The 16,646-nt window shown below is 43.2% G+C and overlaps 1 protein-coding gene across 1 annotated transcript in view; it reads right to left on the reverse strand.

The window, feature by feature from the left end:
- Window positions 1-286: 286 nt before the first annotated feature.
- The window catches only part of LOC147729194 (fibroblast growth factor 3-like), a 28,067-nt gene continuing 11,707 nt past the window's right edge, over window positions 287-16,646 (reverse strand). The window contains exons 2-3 of the mRNA XM_086959884.1: window positions 4,707-4,810; window positions 287-1,026 (exon numbers count right to left, since the gene is read on the reverse strand). Of these exons, the coding sequence (XP_086816010.1) occupies window positions 694-1,026; window positions 4,707-4,810 (437 nt within the window). The 3' untranslated portion in view covers window positions 287-693. The remainder of the gene's footprint in view (window positions 1,027-4,706; window positions 4,811-16,646) is intronic.

The raw sequence follows: 16,646 nt of genomic DNA on the forward strand, positions 1-16,646 counted from the left end.
GTTTTAATTTACAAATTCTAATAATTTGTATTACTGTTAGAACATCTTACTTCTATAATCCTTTTCATGTCAGTCTATTGTAATTTCATGGGAAATCAGGACTGATACAATGGCTGAAGTAATCGCGAGAACAGTACAAAAAAATAAATACGTATTAGATAAAAAGTGGTCTGCTCCTGTGGATGTCCCACTTAGTTCTAGCTTCATTTAGTCACTTTTTGATGCCTTCGTCCATATATATTTCAAACTTAGCTGCAGCGTATACAGTAGCTCAAAGGTAGACTGGTTTACGTTCTCTGTAATATTGTCTTGTCCCTGCTGTGGATCAGATGAGTGGATTGAGAAAGTGCTATGCTCTCATGATACAGCTTTCCACTTTATTACTTCACAAGCCGTGTAGACAACCAACTCCACCGCGGACCACTCCAGAAACAAAGAGACCCACAGATGAGAAGACATTGAGGACATGGTTGCAAGGATTACCTTGGAATTCCTTATCCCTCTTCCATGCTATAAGACTTTTAGACAACATCTTTCTAAAATATCTAAAACTAAATAGTTTTCATAGCATGGCCATCAACGCACCATAATGCCGATGTTAATGTTATGATCTACTATTGCAAAGTTGTCCACGTTGCAAAGTAGTCCACGCAGGCATCCTCGTCAGAGCTAAGTTCGTTCCTCAAATCCTCTTCAGTGACCTCTCTTTTTCCGCTCATTTCTATTGGACGGCTTTACGATACTATCTCTGAATCCAGCGTTTGTGTGAAATAGTCGTACTGTGTCGTGGTCCTTATTGTCCAACACCCTGGGCAGGAACAGGGAAGATTTCTGTGTCCTGCGTGTTTTGAATCCACGTCTGGGCCGCCCTTTGCCATTGATGGAAACATACCAGAGCCTTTCTGCACTGGCTTTACGCTTAGTCCCAGCTCCGGTCGGAACTGTCCGGTAGATCCGGGAAGCATACGTGTTGTACCCCAGTTCATGAATTCTCTCCACAAACTCACATTCTGCATTGTAGGTCTCCTAAAAGGGAGAAGAGAAAGGGGGAGACATAAGTGTGTATTGTTGTGAGGACACAGATTAATTTAAAGAGTGCACACCTTTCTACTTGCTCTAGCAGACTGTACACATCCTGCCTAGGAGGATCCTGTGCCATATATAGACTGCATATGCAATTATCCGTCTGGGAAAGGAAACAGGCAATGGACACCAGCTCTGATCTGTGTCAGAATTACACACAAACAAGGTGAGCTAAAGCTGTGGATGTGATCCTACAACAGCTAAGTACATGCAAGTCACCAGACATAACAAGGTGCCTCATAGGATACACATAATTAGCAGGGACCTTGTCCCAAAGTCTGACCACTTGGCCCTGTCAACTATACAGCAGTTCTGCGCTTAGACTGAATGTGAAACAGGCCATATAGTTCCAAACTCCTTGGAACTGTCTTAAATACATTTTTAGAGTGTTGGTTTATTAGTAACCACGTAAGATGTGAACAAAATGTAGGTGACATCTTTTGGACAACTTAAACACTTCACCCTATTGTGGCTACATAAAGAGGCACAAGTATATGGATAAGCACATACAAAGAGAATTCATTTAGTTTTCCTGGTCTTTGGTAAATTATGGGCAGAAGGATCTTGGCAGAGGCTTGCCTAGCGGAAACTGGGTATGTGGTATTGGTCGAAAGTGTCAATTATGGTGGAAAGTCCAGTACATTTCTGACCAAAACTCGACCATCAGTTGTCTTTCTCTCTGTTCCTGTCAATGCAAATTACTCTGCTATAGTTGAGTTTGTAAAATGCACGTTTAACAAACCAATCAATCAATAAATAATTAAATGTACTGTTTACCTGCGGACTGCTACTGATTTTACAGATTATCTCACTATTAAGGACCTCTCTGCACGTGATGCAACTGCATGCACGAGGCAGCGACTGAAATGTGAAAGGAGATGCATCACGTTGTAAAGCCCTGTGCCATAAGGAGGCGTTCCTGCGCAGGGGGGGGGGGGGGGGGGGGGGCGTTCCTGCACAGGAACGCCTCCTGAAAGTGGCTGAGTGAAATCTATAAGATTTCACTCAGTCACTTTCAGAGTAATGCTGCATCAAAACCCTGCGCCTGCTTGAAGCAGGCGTAGGTCTTGACGCAGCATTGTGTAGATGGGACACCCCTGAGCCTTGCTGGAGCTGCGTAGCACTTGCGACGCAACTTCAGCAATGCGCCACATTTCCGGCACAGATGCGTCATGCATCTGTGCCGTTTTTGCACCACGGTGCGCCTCATTGTAAATACGGCGCACCATGGGTGGCGTAGCTGTGGCACACTGTGGCGCACATTAACGGGCGCATCCCTGGGGATGCGCCAGTTAACATCAATCTGCCCCCTAGTATTTCCAGATGTGACACAGAAAATAAAGCAGGCTCAGACATTCTCTCCTGGAACCTGCATTCGACTCAGTGGGCCAGGTAGCAAGTATGCCTGGCATAGTGGAAGATGCTATTCCCGCAGGAAACAAAAGCAGATTTTCTACAGACCTGCATAGCATGAATACCTGGGTATATGGCTTCATTTTTACCTCTGTAGTAGTGGTTAGAATTAAATCAGTTATGCATACCTCAAGGACCCCTCCAGGCCCATTAAGGGAAGTGTGCTTCCTCTGCCCATTGGTAGTGGTCGGGGGTTCTACTGACCATCTACCTATGAGGTTCATGCTGATCTACAAATAAGACACTAAAGGACATGCAAACTGTCTACAGTTTGTATTATACCATCATTATAAAGATAATGAGCCACATGTACCAAAATGGCATTTTGCTTTTACCAAATAGCGATTTTTAACGAATAGGAATTTGGTAATCGCAAAATACTTATGTTTCTATGGAATCGCCAAAGATTTAGCAATCAATTAATATTACCAAATAGGGTTACGCTAAATAGGTAATCACTATTAGGTAATACTACTTCATTTGTTCCTTTGGGCCCAAACGGTTTTGCATTCGCTAATTTGCGATTATCTAATTGGTAATTGCAAATTAAGTAATGCAAATTACGTAAGGGTGTTTGGGAACATATGGCTCCCCTGAAGCAGCACCAAAAAATAAGAAATGTGTACATCTAAAGTGCGCACATTCCCTAGAGGCAGTTATGCACTACATGTAGGCATGGGCGGAAAATCCGTTCCGCTCGCGGATTTTGCGGATTTTTGGGAAATCCGCAATCCGCGAGATTTGCGAATTTCCCGCAAAATCCGCAAATCCGCGAGCAGCGGATTTTGCTCGCACTGCTCGCACTGTTCGCGTGAGTTCGCGCCCCGCGAATAAGTGCAAAATTGCAGAAATACGATCTTAGCAAAACTGAAAGTAACTACTTACCAGGTTCAAAAGTTCAGGCTCGTCATTAGTAGCCATTTCCTGGAGTGCTTCCTGAGGGGCCCCTCCAGAGTTCAGTTGCCAGTTGAAACTATTATGTGACCCTGCTCTGAACCTCAGAATAGTTACACATATGCCACAAAGGTCCTGAATTACAGCTAAGGGAGACAAGCAGGAGCCAGGCTGGAAGTTAAAATCCATTAATCAGCCCCTAATTCATTATTGTCAGTTGGGGCAGGGCAGGTGTTGTAACTAATTTTGCAACAATGAAAGCACTTAGCAAGTGCAAAAGATCACTAATCAGGGCGCACTAAGGAAGCAGGTGCCAGCTAAAAAAATATTCTGTGACACATGAATCAGCCCCAAATTAATTCAGGTCACTTGAGGCAGGGAAGGTGTGCTTTGCTTTGCCGAAAATAATGTACACTGGACAACCAGAGGGTGTGGTGATGAAACAGAGGGTGGCATGGGTGGGCCAGAGGGTGGCATGAGTAGTCAGAGAGTGGCAGTGGTGACAGAGAGTGGCAGTGATGAAGAAGAGTGTCCCAAACAGGCTGGACACGTAGAAACAACAAGTTCGCGAAACTTGCGACCCGACAGGTAAGTTCGCAGTTTGCGAAAGTGTACAAAACCCTCGCGAACTGGCAGAAACACGGGCGAACACAAAAAAAAAAAATCCGCAAATTCGCGGGAATTCGCGGATTTTGCGGATTGCGAATCCGCAAATCCGCAAAATTCGCGAACGCGAGATCCGCAAAATTCGCTCATGCTTAACTACATGTCACTTTGAAAAATGCATTTTTGTGTTGATTTCTAAATTTGCTCATGGTTACTATCGACTTGAAGTCGATGGTAAAAGCATATTCCTACATGCACAGTTTGCATTTAGAAAATGCTTAGTACATGTGCTAAGAGAATCACAAATTGCGATTCGCTATATGCACTCGCAGTGTTTGATTATCGCTATTTTGCAATTATCTAAAATTGCGACTACAAAGCCTTTCATACATCTTGAAATGACTATTTTGGATTTACAATTGGACAAAATTAGTGATTCACACTGTTTGCAAATACAAAATAAAGGTGCCTCCTTATAGATTATTGGCTTCACAGTCACTCACTTGTAGCAAAAAAAAGTCAATAGAAAGCAAGTTGCATTTTTAGTAACAGAGATAATTAAAGAACAACAGAAATTGCCACATCTATGGTTTATCAGTGGTTAGTGTAAAGGTTTGTTCGAAAACATAAAGCTGGTTGGGGTGCCTGCCTCCAGGCACATTGTTAGTGCAAACAGAATCCAGGTGTAGTTTTAGGAGCGCCAGGCTTACCGAAGCGTAGAGTCTCCCCTTCTTGTTCATCGCCAGGTAGCGGCCGGAGAACAAGCCTTTGATGGCCACGTTGCCAACGTCCACCGCTGTTATCTCCAGTATGCCTGCAAAAGAGGGCAAAGAAACATGCCTGAGTATAGCGCCCACCATCAAAAGAGCAGCTCCTAGCTGGAGAAGAAGGTTAGCCTGCACAGCACTGCCCTCCAGTAGACAGGCTTTAGAAAGCAACTTAAACATTTTATAAAATCGAGTATGAAATATGTCTTTTTATTTTTCATTTTATTGTCCGACCACATGTGCCACACAGGTAGATGTGTCACTGGGGATTTTTCTATTTCATTTTTGAGTGAATCGGGTTGTATGTTGGCTGAATCTCTTTTGGATGATAACATTTTACCTGGGTTATTGCATGAAGGAGACTTGTATTAGTCTGTAAATACAAGGATCCCAGCAGAAGACAATAACTGGGTGTAAAGAACACAGGGCCGTAAACTAAAATGAATAACTATAAATGCCATAATCCTCAATGCAAACCTAATAACTATTTCAGAGTACTGAAAATGATAATGCCAAACCGAGTGTCCTATCCAATAAGACTTAACCCTGATTCCAGACCAACTACCTTAACCACAGGATCTCAGCTCCGCAAACCAAACTGGTTGTCTTAACCACAACACTGCCAAAGACCTTACCCCTGACTCCCAAACTATCATAACCACTAGATGTGAGCTCTTCAGCCCAGAGTGCTTCAGCCACAAGGCCTGTTACAGGCCAGCCACGTTCACCTCATTATCTAAGCTTGTGATGGCAAACTGGGGGACTCATTTTCAGACAGAGCAGGTGAGACCGCCATGTGCCGGTGCTGTAAAGGCTCTCCTAGCAGAATGTTCCATAGCGCCTCCATAATACACAAGAAGCGCCTGTCAGAAGAACGATGGCTGGAACTCACTTTTCCAGGAACTGGTGAGCGAATGTAAGCCAGAGTACCACTGAGAACACGTTTGGACGTTATTTAAGGGTTGCCAGGGGTCACAGCTGCGACCACCGTCTTATCCCTTGCTACCTCTGCTACTGCCTTTGCGACCCCTAGTCTCAGTGGTGCCAACATCAGTGCCTGGAACTCACTGGTGCACTATTTTCATGGTTTTATGCCAAATTATAATTACACCAATGGTGAATAATATGATTCACTTTTAGTGTAATAAAAATGGAGTATAATGAGCTGGAATATGGCCATATATGACTGCTAAGGTAAGAAAAAATGCTTTTAAATGTATGTTGTTCGCATGCTTGTAGGTGAATGTGTAAGTGTGTGTGTATTTTAAGCATGTGTGTGACTCATAGTCTAAGCACGTGTGTGTGTGTGTGAGAGACTCATAGTCTAAGCATGTGTGTGTGCTTGTGTGTGGTCAAATGGTCACTTCAACTACCTTTGGCATTTTGGTCGATTAACGCTCAGAAACGCCCAGCAGGTAAACACCTTTGTGCCCCAGGCGTTTCAATGTCTGTCTACTATAGGGATCTCCACAGACAAAATTGAGATAAAAAAATTCTGTGCCAAGAGAAAAAATATCATATATATGCTGTATCAGAAACAACATGTCAGGGAGCCAATAGTAAATTGTTATGTATCTGCTAAAATGTTACATGTGCTCCTCTTAAAAATGCGTAGCTACCAACCTGGCATGGGTGATGCTCATTTCTGCCAAAATGGCTCAATATGTTTTAGCTTTGCTCAAATAGCCCAGAGCTGGTGGTTGGGCGTAGCGTCTGCTCTGGGTGCCAAGCTGTTCCTCGCAATGGGATAGGTGTAGGTTACTGCTAATACTACGGTTTTTTATGTTATAGGTTCAGATACCAAACAGCAGAGCTAATCATCAAATTAAAATGTTCTTTGATGAATGTTCCCTTTGCCACAGTACTGATGGCCATATTGCCAATAAGGTTTCTCCTTGCCCAGGATCAGTTTCTAAAGCCGACTTCACCATGACGATTTCCCCAAATTTTACAGAATGAAAATGATCTATTGCCCTGCCCGTTTCCACATGTTCCTCCATATAAAGCACACAATGCCATGTCAGGCTATGCTTCCTTGTACATATTGTATTAACGCCTTTGGTTGTGGAGATTTCCATTAAGGAAATTAATAAATTAAGAAACACACGCTGAATGCACTTTACACCTAGCACTGTATATAAAGCACACATTGGTGTGGCAGCCATATGTACGCATTCATCGTTACATACTTGCAGTCAACACCACTGCAGTGCATCGCGCGCGTGTGATGTCATTGGTATGGTGCGGCAAATCGCGACTGTGCTGCACGATTGCAGTTTAATTTCTTTGTTTTTTTTATTGTGTTTCCTTTCTTTTTTAACTATGTGGCATACATTTAGTGCAAGTGATAGTGGGCAGGGAAGGAGCATGGAGGTATCAGTGTTGGTAACTGCCCTCTCCTGTATTGGTCACACTGTCCCAAAATGTCCCTTACGCACTGTAACAAGGTCCCAAACCCACTGAAACAAGGACCTTTAAAAGGTCCTTTCTAATCAATGTCAGGCCTTCTCTTTGCTACAAACACCATCTATAAACTATTGGAAGTGAGATTTCAAATCCTGTTGCTGAAGTGAGACCTCAGTACTTTTGGGTTCCCACTCACTGGTCATGGACGTAGAAATAATCTTGTGTTTTAATCTCCTCCATTTGTCTGATAGTCCACAATGTCTTCATATGGCGCAGTGCATTTGGCCACATTTCATAAAATGAGGTATACTCTGTACATGTTTGTCTATATATGCAGAGCTGTATACACCTTTGCTTCGATAAAGGCGTGGTCCGCTGAGATCAAATTGTTGTTTCAAATTCTATACATAGGATCAAACTGTTTGTGATTACATTAACCTCTAATAACACATCTCCTGGTCTCATTGGATCGCTCGAACCTGCTGTCTGAATGTGATAGAACATCTGTTTTCAGTTTAAAAACTCTGATCTTTAATCGGATTCCTTGCACGTGAAGGCCAAATCAACTTTGTACGAAATCCTAGGGTCAAAATGGTTCAGTTCTTGGGATGAAAACCATGCCAGTGCTCATGAGCACAAGAAGTGAATGGTTCTGGCTAATTGCCCTGTTTAAAATACAAAGGAAAACAAGAGAGTGGATTTAGTTTCCAAATAGGGGGTCAAAGAATTCGTAGATAAGGTCTGAAAAGCATATTTTTCTGTTTAGGTTGTCACACTAGTACATGGGTTCTAGAAAACAATATTTAATGTTTGGATTTTGGTTTTCACAGAAGTGGGTCTCGGTTTACGTGAATTATTTCTTGTACAAAGTAGACCTGATTGCCTCTTGGCACCTCCAACTGAAGCAATGGTGGCACAGAGTTTTACAAGATCTCTTTCCGAGTGTTAATTAAAAACCTAGGGTCATAATATTTGGCAGGTCTGCTGCTGTTATTTCCTTTTGTCTGGGCCCATCTGTACCAAGTTACTACTGGTCACCATGATATGCATTTATACAGTGTGCTGCTTTGCCTTGGTTCTTTAGTAATAAAGTTTTGTTGCAGCAGAAATCAAAGTGGAACATGAGCAAATCATTCGGTAGAGTGCAATGGTTAGAGGAGAGTGACTGAAGCCAAATAAGGCAATATGCAAATATAAATATGTATTTGTGCTCGTGCCAAACAGTTCTTGCCACAAAAAACAAATGGAGAAAAATAGCGCAAGTTACAACTATGTGAGATTGTACAGGTGCGTGGAGTTACAACTACACCTGTGAAGTGAGGTGAGGCTGGCAATTTGTAGTTTTCGTGACGACTGGTAAACTTCTCCGATTTAAGTCTTTCTTCACTGGCACATCTTCCTTCCTTCGGATGCCCCGCCCTGCTCTGGATGCCACGCCCATCAGGGGCAGAACGTTTAGCTACAGGATAGTGTCATAATGGCAGCCGATGGGAAAGTGGACTTGCAACCACTCAGGGGGATCCTAGCATTTGCACCTTAGGGTGTCACTGATAGCAGTGCTTTAAGTGGGCAGGGACTATCAAGAACCCAGTACCTGCACCTCTCTAATTTGGAAAGGGGAGTACTGGCTTTCATTCGCACTGCTCCAATGCTTTTTATGGACAACTACCAGGACTTCTCAGCAGCAAACAGGTAATCTGGGGCGTGGAGTACCTGTACGTCTATATTTCTATTTCAAGCACTTGCAGAGAGGAAACAATAGTACACGACTGCCAACCACTAAACAACGTGCAGCCATAAATGACTTGAGGAACTTGTCTGCAAGTGCTTGAAATAGAAATATTGACGTACAGGTACTCCACGCCCCAGATTACCTGTTTGCTGCTGAGAAGTCCTGGTAGTTGTCCATAAAAAGCATTGGAGCAGTGCGAATGAAAGCCAGTACTCTCCTTGTGGAAATAAAATTGACAATTGTGCCCCATCATTTCCCTGTTTCTGCCTGGTAGCCATTTTTCTCAGACAAACACCCATTTTGTGTGTGACATGCTCTCAGCAACTTGTCTGAAAACTGTCCTTCACATCCCCATTGAATCTTGCACAACCCCCTGTTCCTTGTGGTCGAGCCAATTCCAAGAAGCCTGCCTGTGACATTAACAGGAAGCCAATCGAGTGTGTTGCTGGGGCCAGGGTACTGGTCTTAGCCTCATCCCAGGTACAGTCTGGCTGCAGCACTGGTGCAAGGTGAGAGAAGTGCAATCCAATCAAAACCAAGATGGCTGAAGTTGTGAAAGCGCGGTCCGTAATATCAGTTTTGTGCACACTTGTGGAGACGATCTACATTACTTAACACGTCTTTAAAACTACAAATGGTTTAGCCATGGGGAACAAACTTTTGAGCGTAATAACAAACTGGTAGAAGGGCGTTCGTAAGGGTAAAGTTTCTGCAGATTCATAAAGGAGAAAAGGTCATGATAAGGTCAACTCGTCATGGGTTTTACCTGCCCTGTGCTTATGACGAGTTGACCTTGTCATGAACAATGGGATTTTGAGAAATGCAGCACCCAGCGGGAATTATCAGTAGCACCCAAGGTGTTTAGTTGTATGTTGCTATTTATTAATAAGTATGTTGACGTTCAGTGGGAATTGGAAAATTTAATATATCTGTGTGATTCTCATCTATCTCGCTCTCTGTCTATCTGTCTATCTGTATCTATCTGTCTGTCTGTCTGTCTGTCTGTCTGTCTGTCTGTCTGTCCGTCCGTCCGTCCGTCCGTCTGTCTGTCTGTCTGTCTGTCCGTCCTGTCTGTCTGTTTGTCCGTCTGTCTGTCTGTCTGTCTATGCATCCATCTATCTACAAATTTAAAGGCAGAGACACCTGATATTGTTAAAACAATCATTAAAGTGAAGCGAACATTTTTACAAAGTTTTATTTCAACTTTAAAGCAAAATGTACTACTTTAAAGTTGAAAACTTATTTTCTGTTGCAAGATAATTTTACTGCACATAGAGAATAGTGTCGCTCTAAGCGACTGAGCCGAATTAAGATGAGATACATATATATATTTTTTGTAGTTTAAGGTTTCCTCTTGCAATTGCAAGACTTGTCTACACATACTGTCAAAGTTGTCAGACATTTCTTCCACTAGTTTTTGTGTGGCTCGCTTATGCACAGTGGTATTAGGAAGCAGAAGAAGACTATATTGTGAGAAGTTTATGCTATGCAGAACCATTCTGTCACTCTGAGATAAGGGTGTGTGTGACATTTATAGTCCCAAAAGTCACAATTGTTACGCTGGAGTCTCAAAGAGAAAAACTATGCTAAGCTCCAGATATGTCCACAGACTTTTGCGAATGGTGCATCTACAGAAGAAAAACATCTATGTCCAAATGTTTGTACACACACACACATACCAATGCCTGTTTACCTTACTAAATGTTTCGTGACATGAATGGGGTTTAACCATAAGAGGTAGAACAACAATTGTGCTAGCAGCACAATTTAGGGGCACATTACAGCCCCTTAACAAGTTTTAAAACATCCTCAAACAAATGCCAGCCTTGCTGGCGATTGAACAGTTTCTGAATGAAAGAAAATACCATTGAACTAGAAGTTCGTTTAATCCCATGAAAAAGAAAGACCTAAATCCCTGCTAATGCCTTTCAGAGGGAGGTTGTAGAGCGACACGGAGCTTTAAGGGGGGGAAGGGGGGGAGAAAAAAAGCAGTAACAATGCCGGCTGTTTCTGTCTCGGGACAAAGCTGCCGCCGGGGTCTGCAGGGGCTAAACTGCCATGCAGGGCGGCCGGAGTCAAGCGCATAATCCCGCCGGTTTGTCATCCAGGGGCCTCTGGCAGCTGCCTGACAGGGCTGGACGAGAGCATGTGAGGGGGAAACGCACCTTCACGCTTACACGGCCGCCCTTCCCATGTCCCAGGCAGGCGATGAGTGCGTCGTGCAGTGCATTATGGTACTCGTAGTCTCTAATAGAAGGGACGGCAAACCTGCAAGAATCAGACTGCCAAAAAGAGTATGTTGTGAGCTGCTCACCCATGTGGTAGGGCAATTTGAGATATATGATAATAAAGATTTTTTTTTCAATGCACAATATACAATAAATTGTATTATTATTTACTGCCCGACTAAATGTCACTGCTTTTGGTCACCTGCAAATGATGAACGGCTTCTAAATTTTGACATTTACGTTACACACATATCTCAGCAGCAGCCACACAACCCAGTGAGCTACGTTGCCAGCCTTATGGCTGAGGGATTCTATCTCAGTCCTTGTGATCATTCCCCATCCCACCAAAGCTTTAGAAGTGTGTTACGGTGTTTCCAAGCAGGCCCACATTGAAAGCTTGATGCTAGGAAGACCTACCTGGAAATAGTCGTTTTTGTGTATCTGGTATTGTGTTAACAGTGAATCTCATGTGTGATCATTTATTTTGTGTTTTGTTCTGAGTAAGATTGTGACTCCATGTGGCAGCTTTTGCCAAGCACCAAACTGTCATCTTTGTTGGAAAGAAGCAGCTCTGGTTTGTTACTCTGTAGGCTACATCACATTTTATAATTCTAATGAAGGCGTATTTTTCTACAGATAGTCATGATACTGAAAAAGGCAGTGCAAAGGTGAAGTTGAATTGTAAATGCAGTGTGCGGGGTAGCAGACGGCTAGTAGGCGGTCTCCATCAGCATTATGGTCACATTAGGCAACACAGAGTTGTGTTTTGCAAACTTCTAATCACATTGTGCTTTGATACTATTTCACCAGCTCTAAAAGAAAATACAGCCCAGAAACCTGCTACCAGAGCAGAGGCGGTTTGTACAGTTTGTATTTACTGTTCAGTTTCTCTTTCAAACCCCGAATAGTTCACGGAACACGTTTTTCAGCTGGAGGCACACACCACCTAACCATGAGGACCACAAATTGTGGACAATAAAATGCAGCTGAATGCCAGGCAGCATTGTCAGAGTTCTATTCTCATATTGATATAAAATGGTATTTTATGAACGAAAGATTATTTTCATCAGAAGGTTCTCTAAAGCCAGATCCAAGAATTTAAGAAGCCCACACCCAGAGCAAAGGTCAAGGAACTCGACGCAAGCTTAGGCCACAGTTCTGGTATAACACATCCTGCTGTCGCAGAATTATGTCACGTGTGTCTGAGAAACGTGGTTTCAGATGCCGTGACATTCATCCTTAAAGGGTCCAGCTGCGAGCTGCAGGTGCTACTCCTGTGAGGAGGGAGCTGGCCTGGAGTAAGTGCCATGCATGCAGTGTGTAGGTAAGCCTAAGAGTACACATGATACAAACCACATCAAGATGAAAGGTGAATACCCGGGCATTGCTTAATTTGAACCAGTGGTTTACGGAGCTCTTCACCGGCTCTGAATTGTCTACACTCGCAGTTTTGACAGCCAGCCAGATGGTGGTGCTGTTTTTCTAAAATAGTATTGAGCACCACAGCAGTTCGTAAATAATTAAACATTTATTTTTAAAAAACTCTAATGCCTTCCACCCAAAGCAATGAGAATAGCTCTGGCAGCAGGTATTAGTCATGTTTAATGTATACTAAAAGTGTATACTGTCACACTTGTATGAGTGTGATGGTTAGTAGTAGTATTAGTACTGTTATTGGCAGCACTGGCATGTGCAATGTGAGGGGCAACCTGAAATGGCCTCCTGACAAGGGCTCTGGAACTTATTTCTTTACAAAATGAGCACTGATGCCGAGCTCTCATATTCTTGTGTTTAAATAGAGTTCTGGCTAGGGCACAGTATACCAAATTTCAGCTATAAATAATTACAACTGGCAGGTACATGGTACCCCTTTTATCAACAAGGATGACTGGCCGAGTCAGCCCAGCTGGGAATTAACATTAAACATGGGAACTGACCATTGCATGAAACCGCTAAGCTATCTTGCTGTAAACAAGGTTCAAGTTTAGGAAAGGAGATCTATAATATAAAATCTTTAAAAATGTCTAGAAAGAGACCTACGAGCAGGATGGTGGCGTAAAAGAAGACAAATCACAAAAGATGGCCACTGCTGTAAGGGAATCAGTGGAAAGCTGATATTATTTTTTATCTATCTAGATAAATATGAATATATATATATATATAGAGAGAGAGAGAGAGAGAGGTAGAGATAGAGAGAGAGAGAGAGAGAGAGAGAGAGAGAGCAAGCAATAGAGAGGGATTGCACATATATATTCGATGAACTCTAAAGTTGGCTCCACCATGGAAGTAGGAAAAAGATATGGAAAAATCTATGTTAGTGATTAATTTGATATTTAGATGCGATGTATGCCTTACATATGTTTTTGTTTTCTGGTCTTCGTGATTTGTTCTTGCACACCAAAATGTCCATGACAATGGTTCCCCATCGTTTATAGCCTTTTTTGTACTTCTATGATGAAGTTCGCATAAATCACTATGGAAACGCAAGCACGATCATGTGATCAACACCCTTCCTGGTTGAAAAGTGTCACGTCTCCAGTGTAGCACTGTGTAACCTTAAATAGTATTTTCAAGCAACTTTGGAGTGGCTCGCTTATGTTACTGTTGTGTTTGGTGATATATATCACATAGATTTCACTGCTTTCCATGAACCTATCAGGCGAGTCCCCTCCATTGTGGTTGAACACATCTACCTGGACATGAATGAGTGAAATAAAATATATTTGTGTGTGTATATACATATACTCTATATATACAGAGAGAGAGAGATATGTATATATATATGTCTATCTACACACATATTGATTACATTAGAAGAGAGCGCATTAAGTTCAAGCACTGTCATACGACCCATTATTTATGTTAGTGTCGATATTTCGTTTACAATATTTTGGTAATATTAGCAATATTACAGGTACTTCAGTGTACATTTTATTAGTATAAACTCTTCTATTAGTAACAGTCATTGCAATATTACCATTTAACCACTACCTATACTACTAATTCTAGAAATATGGTAGTGCTATTTTTGTTACTACTTATGACTTCAGTCCTGGGAGTAGTTGTATACGCACTCCTGCTGGTAGACTTTTAATATTATTCATATCAGAGTTTAAGCAGTAGTAGTATTGCTAACAGCAATGCTGATAATAACATTTATATTTTTGGTTGTATTGGAACTACTCTGTGGTTCGTAGTATTTAAATTAGTATCGTTACTGCTATTATAAAAATGTATATTAATATTGTTGTCATTATTATTTTTCTGTGTAAAGTCCCATATATTATCTTCTTATTTCAGGGCTGTTGGGGTGTAGGATCTCGGCTACAATATGAAAAGCAGTTCTCTAAACGTTTGTACTCATGTATTACAGGTGAGTAGTGACGTCACAACGCTCCCGACCTGTGCTACGGTGCAGGAAGCGGCCGGCCTACTGCTTGTGAACCCGAGAGTGCGTGGGTTGCGTGCTGAAGCTGACGTCATGAAGCCTCTACTCAGCCCCCAGAGTAGAGGGGTCCCGCCGAGAGCCGTGTAAACCTCCCGCCAGGACAGCGGCCTCAGTGATGGGTAACCGCGGCCATGCTCTAATCCCAGGGCCTGGGGCAGAGCGGCGGCGGCTTCCTGGCCTGTCGGGGCCATCCGCGCCCCCTCTAGCCCGGCCGCCACTTCCAAGCTCCCAGGACAATTATCCAAACGAGGGTCAGCTGGTTCGAAGGACGCCCCCTCCGCCGGTCGGCGCGGCCCGAGAGGGCCTTTGATAAGCAGCGCTTCCCTCCAGGAGGAAATCGCGGCTTCCGCAATCGACATCAATAACCTCCGATGTTTTGCAAATCTCTCGCTGCCATCAAAGCAGGCCACGGCCTCGGCGCTTCCGAAGTCCTTGTGGCCGGAGGGGCCGAGGTATGGCACAGTGTCTGGGCCAGAGCAGCCCCACCGTCTGGGTCAAGAGCCCCGGCCCTGCGGTCTGTGGAGGGCGTCAGGTGCCCCCGGGCGGGCACGCAGATAAGCCTGCTGTATCTGCGTGATGTGGGGCTGACTGTAGATACCCAACCAGTCTTTCAGAGGCACAGCCTCCACACACAGGCGGCTGTCTCCCCCGAACACATTCAGCTTTTCAGAAACCCAGCCTGGCCTGTAACTGGCTCTACCAACCTTCAACAATTCTGCATTTTACCAAGATGCCAGCCTGGAGCTGAACATGGCATTTTGTTTTTATATCATGTAGAGCTTGACATAGGCTGCGGGGCACTTGTTCCCAACATTTCCAATATTCAGAATTTGGGAACAAAGGTACTTAAGACATCAATGTATGTCCAAGATCACACACTGCATCTAGTAGGTATGCACGCAGTTACAAAATTAGCAAATTACAAATTCAAATTGTTACAGAAGTGCAAAACTAGCAAAGATTCGTGGGTGGGACTTCTTGCAGATGGCAAAACTGCTTATTTGTCTAGGTCACCCGGTGAGGAAGCGTACACATTGGTGAGATTGTTAGGAGTCAGAAAACTCAGTCCAGCTAAGAGGAACTTTTCCAATTTCCAGTGTTTGAAGGTGAAGGTTTTACCTGCGCCTGTCACTAGTATCACACAGGGTGCTAAAATCACAATTCTGGTTTCCTACTCTATTTAATGGTAGCGCAGTATTTCAGAGGCTAAAGAGCCAGCAGTTGTAGCTGTGACCAAAATATGCAGTTCAGTAAATCACACCCTGTCCCTGGGCTGTGGTTGCCTATCAACCCAGAATAAAGTGCTATGAACCCAGATTTAAGCACTACCATATATATTGTTAGAAAGTTTATTTTGTTTTCCCATGTTCTATATGGATGCTTGTCCTCCATTTCAATAATAAGCACTATGTGTTGTTGGTCATAAAAACTATTTCAGAGTCTCCTCTGTTAAAAATACTAGTTGCTGCAAAGATACTACCTCTACACAGCCTTCTAGGCACCATAAGGCCACCAAGTACCAGACACAGTTCAGGGCTTTAGAACTATTAACTAATATGATAATTATTCTTAATGAAACGAATCCTTAGTACATTTTTATTTGGTAACTTCAATGTTACTAACTTGGAATCCAGATTGGGTTTCAGTGGCCCTGGAGCCCAGCTCTAAATCCCACAGGGGGCCAGTATGACCGGTTGGTCCTCTGGGGCCCACTGCTGTCCCTTGCAGGCTGCACAGTGACATCTCCAAGAGAGGGGATGCCGAGAGCTGTCAATCATCCATGTGTGTTTACTTCAGAAGAGATGTATCAATCTCTGTTGATGGCTGTGAGGCAGCCTCAAGTGTCCTAACTGGAAGTAGGCAAAAGTTCTTGGCGCTTCAATGCAGGCACGGGGTCTGCAATGGCACAGTTGATGTTGGCAGATTGCTCCATGTTGGCAGGACTCACTCTCACTTAGTTCTTGACTTTCTTTTTCAAATCATTGTTTGCAGGTGAATTAGTCCAGTTGGTTCTTTCAAGGCAAACTCCAGCTAGAACCCCCAAAAAGCGTGGAATTACGAAATGGCAT

This window comes from Lissotriton vulgaris, chromosome 2_2 (assembly GCF_964263255.1).
Source record: "Lissotriton vulgaris chromosome 2_2, aLisVul1.2, whole genome shotgun sequence".
Classification (NCBI taxonomy): domain Eukaryota; kingdom Metazoa; phylum Chordata; class Amphibia; order Caudata; family Salamandridae; genus Lissotriton; species Lissotriton vulgaris.